The sequence below is a fragment of the Canis aureus genome, chromosome 13 (assembly GCF_053574225.1).
Source record: "Canis aureus isolate CA01 chromosome 13, VMU_Caureus_v.1.0, whole genome shotgun sequence".
Taxonomy (NCBI): Eukaryota; Metazoa; Chordata; class Mammalia; order Carnivora; family Canidae; genus Canis; species Canis aureus.
Window position 1 is genome coordinate 13367350 of NC_135623.1, and position 16439 is coordinate 13383788.

The window sequence follows — 16439 nt, forward strand, 5'->3', positions numbered from 1 at the left end:
AAATTAAAAAAAAAAAAAAAGAGAGAGAAACGAGAGCAGCAACATGCTGTGGGAATTCTCAGAAAACACAGAAATGTGGAAAATTAAACAATACGCAGATAAGAACAAAGTACTTCAAAAGGAAACAAACAAAGAGGATAATTTAGAATTCTGCTATACTTTGAGCAGCTTGAACAAGTTTTCTTGGTGGGAGGAGGCGGTGGGCGGGCAGGTGGAACTGTATATCCAGTGAGGCACAGCGTGGAGCAGAAAAGCTGAGTAGACCCTTTCCTCTGATAAGCAGTTTGCCCCTTCTGAAGGATTTTTTTACAACCAGAACAGGAAACTCGAACAGCTGTGGCTGGAACTGAAGGAAGCATTTTATTCATGCCAGATGACGCCAGTGAAGGCTGAAAGCCAGTAGTCAACTGTGGAGCTTTAAAAAAAAAAAAATTAAAAGAAAAAATGTTTCACTTTTGTCATGAATTTTAAGTATATATACTTTATTTCTCTTCTAGAACTAGTGTTGAAACCCAAAACTAATTATGCAATATATAATTAAAGCCATTCTAAATGGGCAGAGAACTGCCTAGTTTACTAACACAAGTAGATACTTCCTCTTGTCACACCGGTCAGAATAAATAAACACGATGTATTTACTCAGTTCTGTTTCTTACCAAGAGGACTGCCACTGACTGAAAAGACAGCACTAATTTTCAATTCCCCTTCTTGAGTTTTTTGCTGTTGGCCATGACTATACTCCTTTAAAAAAGAAAATAAATAAGTATTTAGGGAAAAGAATAAATACAATGTATCTAAAGAAATCCAGACATTCAACATAATTTACTTTGGCTACACAGGGGAGGAAGAAAATGTTCATACTATTACCATTTATAAGAAATAATAGCAAACTGTAATTACAATAAGGGTATAATAAGTTTGCATATGCTGAGAAAGCAAAAGGCAAAAAATGAAAGTAACTACCCAATTAACCCGTAACACTAGATATTTGAATTTTTTTGAAAATTCTTACTATTACAGTATTTTAAGTTGCTGTTTATTATAAAAGTAATACACACTATACAAAATTTAGATAGATAGAAATAAGGAAAAATTCTATACTTATTTCCATCACACCAAAACAATCACTGTAATTCTTTTGGTATATTTCTTTCCAGTCTTTTCCTCTCTTGTATTCAGAGGCTTTATTTCTCTACATAGCTGTAATTAAACTGAATTTATCATTCTAATAAAATGATTTCTTGATCACTTGAGTCAATTGAATATTTGCCTATTACTACATTGGTGTTTCTTAAGCTGGAATCCAAGAATCCCTAAGGTCTACAGATGTATTCTAGGGAGTCTGAGAATTCTAAGAGAATATTTTTTTAAATTGTGTCTTTATTTCAATGACTTTTGAATGTAAACATATTTTTCGTCATGAATAACTGCATATAACTGAGTTATACTACAAGTTTTCAGTGCTGTTATTTGCTTTTACAATTATATTATTGCACTGTGAAACCTCTTATGTGGCAGATTTAACTTTTTTTTTTTTTACTAACTTTTATTTCAATTCATTGTTTATTACACTGAAACTTGCAAAAACCCAGCAGACCTCTAATTCTTGGAATTCTCAGGCAATTCCCCCTTTTTTTGTGGTAAGAGAGAGGTATCTGGTACATTACTCAAGTTTGAGAAATACTTATCTATTACTTAGTAGACATATCAGATTACACAGGGATGAGACTTCCCTCAGTCACAAAATCAAGGTACCAAAACTCTCAGTAATCAAGATAAATAATATTTTAGTGCAATATTTTTTAAATGTACAATCCATGATGAATAAAATAAGAAAACTGTAAATAAATAAAGATAGAATCGTTATTACTGATTTTTCCTTTGGCTTCAGTCTCCAATTTAATGGTCCTGCACGACACTGAGATTATATAATCATAACCCAATGTCAGTCCACTTTTTCCCAACATTCAGTATAATCAGAAATGCCAAGATAAACATCTCTGTGAATATTCATACTGTCATACTTAGCATTATCTTCTAAGTAAAGAATCCTTGACATAAAATTACTAGGTAAAAAGCTACACAGTCAATGTTCCCGATACACAATGACAGGTTTTTTTTTTTTTTAACTTCTAATTAGATTTATTCTAGTAATTTGTGTAAAAAAACATTTAAAAGTATTTCCTTACTGCTGTTTCAATCCACAATTTTTCTAATATCCACTTACAAAAAAGCATTATAATATACCAATATTAACCCAGCGTAGCATGTTATCAATTTTCTCAATATGCACTTTTATAATTTTTCATGTACTAAAATACCCATTTTTATGCCAAAAATCTAGTTTTTACCGTGGTGACTCCTTTGATTTCTTATAAAGTTGTACTTCCACAATAAAATACTAAGAAAATGGTTTAATTGTTTCTAATAAAGTCCTTTACTCCAGAGGTCAACAAACTTTATCTGCAAAGGGCCAGATACTAAATATTTTCGACTTTGGAGGCCATACTACCACAGTTACTCAACTCTGCCCCAGTAGAGCAAAAGCACTCATAGATAATATGTAAATGAATGAATGTGGCAATGATCCAATAAAACTTTATTTACAAGAACAGTGTGCAGAAAAACAAAAACAAAACAGAAACACAGAATGCAGGCTGGATTTGGCGTGCTGCTGATAATCTGCCAACCCTTAATTTAATCCACCTGGAATTTATTTACTTTGATGTTTAAAGGGCATCTTTTTCCTTTCTCTGAATAACTGAATTCCTTCCATTCACTGTTAACATATCAAATTGCTTTAAAAATGTCTCTTCTGTAGCAATCTATTCTGTATTATTATCAGCCTATTTTTTTAAGTAAACTACCCCAAACATGGGGTTCAAACTCATGACCCGAAGATCAAGAGTCGCACACTATGCCAACTGAGCCAGCCAGACACCCCATTATCAGCCTAATTTTAGGATATCACACTATCCTATAAATCTAATTGTGAGAAGTTTAACCATTTAATAGTCTACTACTATCAACCTTTTAGAACATGTATAATGTTTGTGTGTGCACATGACTATTTATTCTTCAGAACATCAGAACCTACTGGTATTTTCATCAGAATCGTATGGAAACTCTATCTTAATTTAGGAATCACTAATACCTTACATTTTTTAAAAGTCCATTCTATCGAATTGTCTTTTATCTGACATAAGTACTTTTTAAAGTTGCTTTATATTTCAAAGGGAATACTTCATATTTTCATATTATCTGAAAAACAATGATTTACAGAAATATTGAGGTCTTTTATATAACTAAAATTCAACTACTTCACTACACTTTCGTAAGTTCTATTAATTCTCTAATAAAGATCCTTACCAGCAAATGATGATTAATTTTGTCTCCCCTTTTCCATTATTTCTTCTAATTTCTTTAACATGTACTAGGTCGAAAATCCAACAAGAGTTAAATAATAATGCTGACATCAGTAATTTGTGTTCTTTTAGTAATTATTAACAGGTTTCCATCATTTTACTCTTAAATTCAATGACTATTACTTATCTGAAGTAGATATTTCCTTACCATGATCAAGAGATTATCTATTATAAGAAATGCACAGTGAATTACATGAGATGTCTTTCTGCATCTATATATCTATCCATATAGTCTTATTTGACTAGTTGATGAAGTTATGTATTAAAGATTTCCTAATATTGACTTATTCTGACACTCCTGTTATACAGTATATGCAAGCAAATTTCAAGTAAAAAAATTGTTTTTAATCTCAGAAAACTCCCCCTAAAATCAATACTCATTGGCATACTTTAGTGGTCTCCAGTCAGCTCCTTTTCTGAATGTTTATGATAATTATTTCAAACTTCTGATACATTCCTTATGCCTCAAGTACATATTACTTCTGTAACATAGTAAAATAAGTATATATCTTAAGTACTCTACTTACACATCCCACAATGCCTTCAAGGCAGAATCATGTTTGTTAGTATTCCTCTAATATTAAAAGACTAACTCTACAAATACTTAATTATAAACAATGACTAATAACTTGAGAAGATCTGATGACTCAAAGACTTTCAGCAGCAGAAGAGCAGGTGTCAAAACAACACAAAAAAATCCTTTACCAATAGCTTTACCTTCCCTTTGTTTACCATAAAGGAACACCTGTATCAGTATCCCAAGACAGTATTTTAGAAATGAAGAACCCAGTACCTATAGCCAAGTTGAGCTGACATACCTAAAGAAAGCCCCAACATTTCATTATTGCATTCCACTTTTTAAAACTATGTAATTCACTACTGTGACAATTGATTTGCTTTCCCCTCCTAATCCATTTACTTTAACAAGAGATTAATATTAGCACTTTTCTTAGGAGCAAAAAGAAAAAAATCATGACTTTAATGTAGTATTGACTGAATTTCCAACTTTTAGAACCTACAGAAAAGGGGGAAAAGGAAAAATTAGGTCTCTGACTCTTTAAAGTGTCTATTTTAAAATCTTTTCTAGGCATTTTTAAAAATTAAACTTTTATTTATATAAACATTGTTAGACTGATAATAAGAAGACCTTGATTATGGCCTCATAGTGGCTTCTTTCTGGCCACATGGCCTTGTGTAACTAACTTAACCTTTATGAACCTCACTTCCCTCTTCTACAAATGGAGTTAATATCCCCTACTTTGGCCTTCTTAAGAAAGATGAAACAGCATAGTACACATAAAAATCATCCATACTTGTAAAAATATTACAGAAACTACAGTAACATGCAATGTGGATCTGAATGAAGAAATCAAACTGGAAGGCCAAATGGTATTATGCCAATAACAGACGCAGGAGGATGATAGCTAGTGAACCCAGAAAATCTTAACTGAAGAAATAATCAAGAACTAGTGAGTAGAGTCTTTAAATATATATGCACACATTTCATCACCTTAGGTGATTTGGAAAGTAAAAAAATTAACACCAAAATCAATAGTGTAAAAAGGAGAATTAGGAAGTGAGCTGAAAACAAAACTACAAGTTATGCAAAGAGAAAATCCAAAGGAGGTTTGACAAGGGGCCATGAGCTAAAGCTATCATCTTATTAAATCATGAGAAAAGTAACTACTAGTGATTGATAGCCAAAAGTAAAGCCTGACCACAACCATTCAACTTTTTAGTATTTTATGAGAGTTAGGTTAACAGTGCTGTTTTAGAGATTATTAAAATACATTAGAATTCCCTTTTCCAGTCTCTAGGAAATAAGTAAGAGTGATAAAGTATTGAACAGCAAAGAATACAGATTTCCAATGGTCATGGGAGAGAAATATCTCAAAGAACAGGACAATGAAGAAAGAGAAATAGGGGAAGGAAAAGGGGAGGGAAAGGAAAAAGAGGGAAAGGGGGAAAAGAAAAGGAAGACCAGGCATCTACACTTTAACAGAAGGTCCCCAGAGGGATTTCTAGAATTATAAAAGGTCTGATCTTATAGAATTGATGTGGTAATAATAGAAAGGATTTCTCAGAAAAAACCTAGGTTTATTCATTCACATGCTGGGATTGCCTTATTGTGGTGGTAAAGAATGCTCCTGGACCTTATGCCCAGGATCTATACACATTCCTGCTTGGTTCTCAAGAGTCCAATCAATCAGGTGCTGAGCCTTTGAAGAAGTTCTTCCCTACAATCATGATGAAACCTTATATTTAGCATTTTCTAACACATTATCACATTCTGAATAGTGCATAAAAATGTAGGTGTTTCTAACAATTCCATCCTATTGGTTTCCCCCAACCCCTGGAAGCACGGATTGTTTAAAAAAAAAAAAAGTAACACAAATTATCCTTCCTGATGCCCTCTTCCCTGAAGGTATTTATTTGGTCTTTGCTATAACTGCCTTTTCATCCTAAAGAAAGTGCCTCTGCGTCACATTCAGAGAGAAAGTGATACCTTTGGATCCCTGCCAGTATAATGATTTCTTACGAATTTCCCATGTCCCTACTGGGGCATGTAAGGAGACAGGAAACCTTCCCTGTATACAGGTATGTTCGTAGTCTTCTGAAGCATACAGTGCCACATGAACTTTTCCTAGGTTATCAGAAAAATTTCTTTATCCCTAATTCAGATAGCTAAGAGCTCCATTTTGCCTGCTTCTGTTAATATGCTTTCATTCTACCTTGTATTTAGCTATTTTCATATTCCTACTACTCTGCCATCTTCTGTGTCTCCACCACACTCATAAACACCCAGTTCCTACAGCTTTATCATCACTAACCTATATAGCTACCTTCCACTAAGCACCAAGAAATTCCTACTTAACTGAGCATCAATCTGATTCATAAAAAATATCTATTCTTCCATCTCCGTCCTATAAAACAATGGTTCTCAACAGCAGACAATTTTGCCCTCCGCTCCTAGGAGACATATGGCAACATCTAGAGACACTGGGGGGTGGAGGTGGGGGGTATCATGTAGGCAGAAGCCAAGGATGCTGCTAAACATACTAAAATGCCCAGGACAGTCCCTTACAACAAAAAATAATCTGGTCCCAAATGTCAATAGTGTCAAGATTAAAAAACCCTGTTCACAGACATCTGAATGAAAAACACTCTTCCACAGGAGTCTCACATTCTCAGTCCCTCAAAACAACAGATATATAAGGAAACAGATATATAACCTTTCTCCAGATCAAATGTCATTTCAGAGAAATAACTAATTCATGCTATCTTCTCAGCCTCTGAATTTATGCCACCTGGATAAAATATAGACCACTCTCCACTCTCAAATAATTGTCGACTTTGTGACTCACCCCACAGTCTCCTTTGTGCACTACAAAAATGATTACAGCATCTAAAAGAACTTTCTTCTTCCATTCCAACTACTGCAATGTCATTAACTACATGGATATCTTCACTAATTTCAAAACTTGAGTCACAAGATCTCTAACTTTTACCTTCAGAGCAATCTTGAAATACCAGAACACGATTCTCCTGATTAATTACAGATCTCATATCTGGAATTCCATTTCATTCATCAAAACAGCCTCGACCTTCTACCCACTGATCAAATTAACTGCTTCTTCAATCAGTTAACTCTTTCAAAGATAGCCTGTCCATTAATTCCTCCTGCCAAAACCCTTAAATCCATATAGAGTATGTACTTCATCAGCAATAACTGCAAAGGACTTATTACTATCTTAAATAAATTCAACCACAATATAAATAACCATAAACCTTCAACAACATCTGCTGTGTCAATCTCAAATCCATGAAGACTCACTTTCCCTACTCCTGCACTGAAACTGTAAAAATCACAGAAGAGTGGTATTCAAGAACAAAGTAGATTAAAAGCCTAAATTACTACTCAAGAAAAGTTTCATGTAACTCTTAATTCCTTAGCATTAATCTCACAAGATAAATCAAATTACCTTAACCTTCAGTAAGAGTCTCCTCTCACACCGTCAACAAACTACTTCACTTCTTAATCAAGAACTTCCTCTCTCAAATAAATAATTCATGTGTGGAACAAAAAAGAAGGGGGGAAAGTAAAGGTGAAATGTTTACTTGAGCATTGTCAGGTTCATCTTTAATTTTGTCTAGTAGTCCCTGCTGTGGTGCCATTGCTTTGTCATACTCATCATCCAAAGGTTCTTCTTTAATTCTAATATTTGATGCAAAGGAATTTCCCAGTTCCGAACCAATGGATTCTTTATTGGCAAATGGATAGCTGGAATCCTAAAACACAATATAAAGGATTAATAAATATTCAGATTTAAAAATTATTCCTCTTCAGGTTCAACACCCAAAGATAAGCTCATTGGAAATGAAGAACTCTATGGATATTCATTAGAGTCCCTATGCCTAAAAGTCATTGTGATCTATATCTAAATATCAAATACAAATAAAGAAACTAAGAGCTGAGGCTTCTTAGAACATCTTCAAAGATGTCCTTACCAAACAATAAGCAAATAAAAAAAAAAAAAAAATCAGTGCTCTACCTAACACATATAGTTACAGTTTAGAAAATGACATAAAGAAAACTTTGACACTTGCCACAGTTACAGCAATCTACATACACACTGAAAACTTACCCTAAAGTTTGTTTCTGGGGTTTGTGGTAAATGGGTATGTAATGTTTCTTCAACTTGATTAGCTATTGAAAGAAAAAAAAAACAAAACAAACACATGTATATGAATAACAAATCTTATAAAGAATGACCTAAAAAGCTATCATTTGATAATCACCTCTCTTGTCCAATAAAGATGCTTATTAGAGTGAAATGGGTCCCAAAAAATACCCAAGATAGTTTCACTCAAATAAAAGACTGGCCCCACCTTATTTTTAGCCTCACCTTTTACTTTCCTTGCTCAAATCTAAATAAAGTGGTTACTTTAGTCACTATGCCCTGAAAACTACTTCTGTTTGTTCTTCCCCATTTCTGTGTATAGCATTCCCAAGGCCCCTCTATCTTAATCCCTATACATTTTCTAGATTCTGCTCAGTTCAAAATTCACCTCTCCTCTATAAACCTTCCCTGGCCACTGAGTTAAAAATCAGCTTTTTTCTAAGAATACGTAAAACACTCTGTTTCAATTCTATGACAGAAATCTTCTTGTATGGCCTTATGACAAACTCTTCTACCATTTTATGTAATTGTAAATTAAATCTTATGCTATTCAACTGTCATTGACACTTCTACTACTTCATTTACCCCTTCTACTACTAGATATTATGTTCCCTGGGGATAAATACCCCTGTAATTTGTCCCCTGTAGGGATATCAAAAATATATATTGAATAACATATATTGAAAAATATAGTATACCCTGTACAGCCTGGTACATAATAAATATGTAAATTAATTGTTCTTAATAATACTGATTTGTTCTTTCTACCTTATTCTCCCAGCATTGTCAGAAGAAATATAAAGACTACTTTATTATACCTTGCTTTCCTTCACATCTATTCAACATTTATTGAAATATTACTATTTTCACTGCACCAGATTAGGCCCCAAGAACACAAAGATGAATAAGATACACTCTGGTCCTCAATAAGCACCTATGCTGATAAGTAAGGCAAAACAAATACAGAAGTATTTTACTGTAAGTGCTATAAATAATGAAGTATAAACAAAATGCTATGGAAATATAGATAAACAATTCATTCTTTATGTAGAGAGGTTAGGGATGACTACAGAGTAGAAGAAGTTTATGAGTTAGGCACTGTTGGACAAGAAGTACTTTTACAGGTATAAATACAAAGAAAGAAAAGGACATATGGACAAATGGAATAGCAGGGGGGAAAAGAAGGCAAAGAAATAAGAAAATATGTGACATATTCAAGAATGGAACTGGAGCTAAAGTATAGGGTACACTGGGCAAAGAGGCTTAAGAGGGGCCTCAAGAAATTTCTAAAACATAAAATAGAAATGTTATCAAATAGAAAAACCCTCCCTAATTTGGACTAATTGGTGGGACAGCAGTTTGAATTAGTGCTTACAGCACAAAGAAGTTAAATCCAACTTCAGGTTCCAATGTTCAACCAAAGAAAATGAACAGGTGACTTGAGTATCTTGCCTTCTCATCAAAATATTGCAACCAGGGGAGGGAGAAATGAGGTTTAGAGCTATTTTTCAATCATTTTTACCATTACCAAAAGTTACTGGGAGAAATTCAGTCACTCTGCAAAGAACAAGGATAAAAGAAAAATGACAAGCTTACAATGAATTTAACTGTTCATATTTCGCTTAGCATCACAAGTAACAAAAGCTATGTAATTATCAATACGTTGTTATTTATTGTGTTTTATGGCTCTATTCCAACAATTATTACCTGCTTTATCAAAAAAACTGCTTTTCAACCTTGAATCCAACTCTTTATGGGGTTTATCCAACCGTTTTTCACGTTCATGATAAGTTAGGTCTCTATTTTTCTCCTTTCCAGAAAATGTCTCTTTGCTGTTTTCTCTTACTAGACTAAAATCTTTCCGTATTGATTTAAAGACAGAAACCTGATCAAACTGTTTAGGAAAGTCTTTTTTTAATTTATTTTGAATCTGTATTTCATTTTCATTGTCTGATTCATGCTGTGTGACTCTTCTCTCTACTTCCAAGCTATCATCAGTATGAATTGAAGAAACAATATTGTCCTTTGAACTAAAATCCTGTTCATCCTCATTGTCACTACCAACGACTGGAATTCCTGCAAGATCCCCAGAGTTCAAAAAATAATCATCTTCATCCAGCAATGAATTTTCAGATCCTGTTTGATTCGGCATTCCATAAGACATGCTGTCAAGGGTAGGAGTTAAGTTGTGGTCTATATCTTCAGACATTTCTGTATCCATGATACCACCACCTTAAAAAGTAAAATACTGTTTAGACAAACGATAGTGCTAAAGATGACCACATTTATAAGGTCTGGTATTTAACCAAATATATAATTTTTCTTTTCAAACAAAATATAGATAATACCACAGTATTCAATTAGGACTTTGATATAGGTGTGACAGATATAACTATCCTAATGTGACAGATAAGGAAACAGGGACCTAAAATTTGATAAGCTAGTTTAGGCTAGAAAGGAGGCAATGCGATACAGAAAAAAAAATTATCAATTTCAGAAGCAGACATATCTGTGCTGGAATCATAGCGGAATCCCTAAAAATCTATGTGATCCTGAGAAGTAAACTCTTGGGTTTCTTCACGTATAAAACAGGGTAATACTCACCTTAGAGATTAATCTGTGGTGAGGATTAATGATAGTATGTATAAAAGGCCTAATAACACAGTGACTGACACACAAAAGGGAATATAAAAGTGATCATTTTAATTATTATAGTGATTATTCTGGGGAACTGATATCAGAACCCAGGTCTCTGGTCTTAAAGTCTCACTGTCTCTGGTCCAACTCTAATAAACAGGAGTTAATGTTTACAATAGTAAATATTTATACATAGAGAATAAAATTTATTCAAGCCAGGATAAATTTAAAAACTATTTACTGTTTGAAACTACATGCTTACATCTCTTTCATTCCAAAATAAAACCAAAAACCCTCCCAGCCCTTATTTTTTCCATGGCCCTCATTTATTTCTGCTTCACGGTCACATCTCTAGAAAAAAGTCTATGCTGGTTTGTTTCTACTTCATCCCCCAGGCATTAATCCTCTGAACCTAATGCAGCCTGGGTCTCAATTTTGCATCGGAACTGCTGTCATTAAGATATTCAGTGATTTCCTAATGGTCAAATCCAACTGATTTTTTCAATCCCTATATGGCCTATCCCTCCCGGATAAAAGGCCTTTGGTTTCTATGACACTATACTTCTTCCTAACTTTTTAACTAGTCTATTAATTTATTTCATACTACCTTGTCTTCTGTTGATGCTCTTAATATTCCAGTTCCCTTCTTTTATAAACTCAGGACTGTTTCAGTCACCACTCTAGCTTTCACCTTTGCTGTGAACTTCCTAAGCACTTTACCTTACACCTTTCTTCCAAGATTCAGATCTCCACATTCACCTAGCTCCTCTAAGTCCCTAGGGATCTCCAACTTAAACTTCTAAAATCAAGCTCATCATGTTCCCATTCCAAGCAGACTCTTCTTATATTTCTGTCACTTGATTAATAGCATCACCAAGCCAGCAGTTTGCTCATGAAGAGAGAATCAGTCCAATTCTCCTTCCCTCTGAATAATTCTGTCAACTGTACTACTTAATATGTCTCAAATCCATCTTCTCCACATGGCAACATTCCAACACTCCGTATCTCTTACTGGGGACATCTATGTGAACATCTAGAAAGCAACCATATTTTTACAAGCCCTATCCCTAGCCACATTAATTGATCCATGAGCAGGCAAACTGGACCTAATAAAAAAAAAATAAAAAAATAAAAAAAAGAATGAAGCAAAGACAAAATGTTCATGGTACCAACAGCCTTGTTTTATTTGTTCCTGAAGCCCAGATGAACCATTCATGAGGCTGGTTCTTCAAACCATTCCTTTAATTCCATGACGTAAGCTAAATTCCTCTTTTTGTTTAAGTTTATTTGAGTTGGATTACTTATAGTCAACTCCAAATTGATATAAACTTCTAAATAAAAACATTCCTCAAGGGGCACCTGGGTGGCTCAGTTGGTTAAACATCTGCCTTACAATCAGGTCATGATCTCAGGTTCCTGGGATCAAGCTCCACAATGGGCTCCCTGCTTAGTGGGGAAGTCTGCCTCTCCCTCTCCCTCTCCCTCTGCCTGCTGCTACCCCTGCTTGTGCTCTCTTGCTAATAAGTAAATAAATTCTCTAAAAAAAAAAAACAAAAAAAAATTCCTCAAGTTGCCCTCCTCCGTAAACACACCAAATTGTCTTTCTAAGCCATAAATCATTCCATATTATACCTTCCCCTTGAAATCCTTCAACAATTTCCCACTGCCTTCTCATTCATTTATCAGATATCAGGAAACAGTTCTGTGGTAAGAACTGCACGAAGTTCTAGGGATGAAATGATCAAAGGATAGCTATGGTTCCCCCTCCTCAAAACTAGAAAAACAGAGAGAGGAAACAATAAAATTAGAAAATCAATAATTTTACTTAAATATAATAATCAAACAACAGATCGTGAAATCTCTGAATGTCTACATCTACTTTCATGTATATACCAAAGAGAGAGTGGCAGGGAGGGATGAGAGCATGCACATTATAGATATTAAATGTACCATTCTTTCAATTGTTCTATTTACTTGAAAATTCTCATTAAGAGAGAATTAGGAGAAAATGTAAATACAGAAGACGTTAAAACACATATATACACATGGTGCGATAAATCTACCAGACTATAAACAACTAAAGGTCAGGGTTATTAGAGCCCTCTCTATACAATACTTTATCCTTAGTGCCAGACCACATAGCACACGCTTAGTAACTGTTCATGATAAAAGAATATGCATTTCATATGGTCAACAGCCTAATCTAAATTCTATAGTATATGAGAAGTCAACAGTAAAAAGTAATATTGCGGGATCCCTGGGTGGCGCAGCGGTTTGGCGCCTGCCTTTGGCCCAGGGCGCGATCCCGGAGACCCGGGATCGAATCCCACATTGGGCTCCCGGTGCATGGAGCCTGCTTCTCCCTCTGCCTGTGTCTCTGCCTCTCTCTCTCTCTCTGTGACTATCATAAATAAATAAAAATTAAAAAAAAAAGTAATATTGCAAGCAACTTTCAAAATCACTATATTTAAATTTGGAATGTGGTACTGGGAGAAAAGGGTACCACCACTTGGAAAAAGTGGATCCCTAAATCCTGTCAGAATAATTTCCAGATGTATTTAAGGTTTAAACATAAAAAAGAAGGGGTGCCTGCATGGCTTAGTTGGTTAAGGGTCTGTCTTCAGCTCAAGTTATGATCCCAGGGTCCTGGAATGGAGTCCCATGTGTGGCTCCCTGCTCAGTGGGAGTCTGTTTCTCCCTCTCCCTCTGCTCTCCAGTCCCCTCTTGTGCTCTATCAAATAAATAAAACCTTTTAAAAAGCACATTAAAAATAAAATACTAATATAAAAAATGAAAAAATTATTTTAAGTCCTAAAGTGAGGAAAAGCCTTTCTAAAAATGACACAAAATCTAGAATAAACAACTAATTTATTCAGTAACAGATCAAATATGACTAAAAAATTCCTAGGGGCGCCTGGGTGGCTCAGTAGGATGAATATCCAATTCTTGATTTCAGCTCAGGTTATGATCTCAGGGTCATGGGATCAAGCCCATGTTGGGTGGGCTCCATGCTCCACTCCTCTCTCTCTCTCTCCCTCTTCCCCTCCTCCCACTCATGTACACCCTCTCTCTCTAAAATAAATAAATCTTTAAAAAAAATTCTAAAGAGAAGAAAACACAAAGCAAACCAAGATTATAGATAAACTGGTTGAAAATTTTTATTGTATACTCTACCAGAAAGGATCGTTTCTCTAATGAATATTAAGATTCTTACACCTCAATAAAAATACAATCAAATAAGCATATAAAAGAAAAGGATTTGAACAAACATTTTCACAGGAAAGGAAACATGAAGAATGAGCTTTGCTCCTAAGTGAAATACAGATTAATAATTCAATGAGATACCATGTTCACATAGCAGGTTGATAATGACAAAAGGTTTTGATAACAGCCTGACAGCGATAATACAGGCCAAAGCTGTCAGACTATGGCAAAGAGCCAAAAAATATATACAAAGAAGAGTTTGTGATATAGACCATATGTGAGCTGCAAAGCTTGAAATATTTACTATCTAGCCCTTGAAAGAAAAAAAGTTTGCCAACTGCTACAGTCAAATACTATCTGTAGGAGTATAAACTGGTACCATTCTAATAAAGAACAGTCGGGCAATATTTATCATACTTTAAATGCACATACCTTTTGAGCCAGCTTTTCAACTTTTAAGATTTTTAATTTTTAAAATTCCATATAGTTAACATACAGTGTTTTATTAGTCCTACAGACAGAATCTTGCAAGAGAACTATGAAAAGAGAACATATACAGCAGCAAAAACTGGAAACAGCCTATCCACCAATAAGACTAAATTAATTAAAATACATACCTACAATATTATATTATGTGGTTATAAAACAGAATGAGATAAAGCTTTATATGAGTTTCCCAGGTTACTTAGGTAAAAATATCTAAGTGACAAAGAATATCTGTACATATATATATACACACACACATATATGGCTATCACTGATGTATTTTAAAATGTATGTATATATATAATTATTTATACATTAAAAAAAATCTTCCATTGATTTTCTATGAATATCATAACTGAGGAGCTAGAAGACAGAAACACCAACTTTTCAAAGCACACTTTTTGTATCTTTTGAGTTTTGAAGCACATGAATCTACTATTTACTGAAAACAAATTTTTATCCTTACTTGACAATACACTTGAGATTTAAAGTTTTTTCAGAGATGGCAATTTCTAACAAAGCATCAAATCTGAATTTGAAATTTTGCTATTTATCACACAAGAAATCTGCAGGCTGAACAAATCTTAATGAGGTTAAAATATAAGTACTAGTTATATTAAGATAAGTAATTAACTGGACAAGAATTCCACTCATCCTCGAGGCCCAAATAATCAAACAAAAGAAACCGCTTCTGTTTCTCAGAGCCTAGATCTGCAGAACAAAGCATGATATTACACTTATTTGGGGATCACAGCAGCTAATGAAACTCGTAAAGCATAAATTTCTCATGGAAAACTCCTAGCTGTTAGACACTGTGAACATGCTTGGCATATGTGAAGAAAAGCAAGGACCATATGGCTAGAACTGAATGAGTGAAAGGAAGAGTGCTAAAAAATGAGAAGAGAGAAAATGCCAGAGGACAGGTCTATTATTAATTTGCAGACCATAGGAAAAAATGCAATATATTCAAGTATGAAAGGAAGTAATTAAAAGCTCATGGAGAGGGATTAACATGATTTATATTTTACAAGGATCACCTTAGCTTCTGTATTTCTTTAAGGCTGTTAAATATTATAGAGAAAAAAGAATGGAATTAAGAACAGTTAGGAGACTACTGCAATAATCCAAGGAAAAACTGGAGGCTAAGACCACGATAGTAATGAATGTGGGGAGAAACAATCACATTTGGGTATGTATTAAAAGTTAGTGGCATCGCCCGATATATCAGAAATTGGATATGAAAGAAGCAAAGGATAACACACAGGGTATCATATCTTGAGATGGGAACTCTAAGGGAGGAACACACAGGAAAGGGGTAACTAGGCTCTGAGCCTGTTAATTTTGAGAACCTTATTAAATCTTCAACTGGAGATACATTAAAGAAGAATTAGAAAGCAAAATCTTGCCAAGCAATGACATATATATTTGGGGATCAATGAAGAGATGGTACTTAAAATTTTTTTTTAATATTTTATTTATTTATTCATGAGAGACGGGGAGGGGGGGGCAGAGACACAGGCAGAGGGAGAAGCAGGCTCCATGCAGGGAGCCCGACGTGGGACTTGATCCTGGGTCTCCAGGATCACACCCTGGGCTGCAGGCGTCGCTAAACCACTGCGCCACCGGGGCTGCCTGAGATGGCACTTAAAATTTATGGAACTAGATGAGATCACCTAGCCAATTTATTTACCACGGATGGAAGAAAGCTAAATAGTCCTCTTCAACATGTGGAAATCTGGTAGAAAGGAAAGAATCAGGAAAAGGAAGTAAGATGCAACAGCCAATGAGGCAGGAGGAAAACTAGGTGACTGATATCAAATAAGCTAAGTGAAGGAAGTTTTGTTTGGATTTTTTTTTTTTTAAGATTTTATTTATTTGAGAGAGAGACAGAGACAGCAAGAGAGAGCACAAGCTGGAAGGAGAAGGAGAAGCAGGCTTCCCACTGAGCCAGGGAGCCTGATGCAATGCCCAGCTAGTTCCTAGGACATCAGGATCCTGACCTGAG

General features: G+C 34.6%; 1 protein-coding gene across 12 annotated transcripts in view; it reads right to left on the bottom strand.

The window, feature by feature from the left end:
- ZMYM4 (zinc finger MYM-type containing 4) overlaps window positions 1-16439 on the bottom strand; it is a 140885-nt gene that overhangs the window by 46689 nt on the left and 77757 nt on the right. For 5 of the 12 annotated variants that reach the window (XM_077844792.1, XM_077844796.1, XM_077844798.1 and 2 more), the window contains 5 exons: window positions 9815-10339; window positions 8072-8133; window positions 7545-7715; window positions 657-741; window positions 160-415 (listed from right to left, as the gene is read on the bottom strand). In XM_077844792.1, the coding sequence (XP_077700918.1) occupies window positions 160-415; window positions 657-741; window positions 7545-7715; window positions 8072-8133; window positions 9815-10339 (1099 nt within the window). Of the gene's footprint in view, window positions 1-159; window positions 416-656; window positions 742-7544; window positions 7716-8071; window positions 8134-9482; window positions 9665-9814; window positions 10340-12376; window positions 12519-16439 lie in introns of those variants that run through there. The other 7 variants (XM_077844793.1, XM_077844794.1, XM_077844795.1 and 4 more) reach the window with 3 other exon arrangements.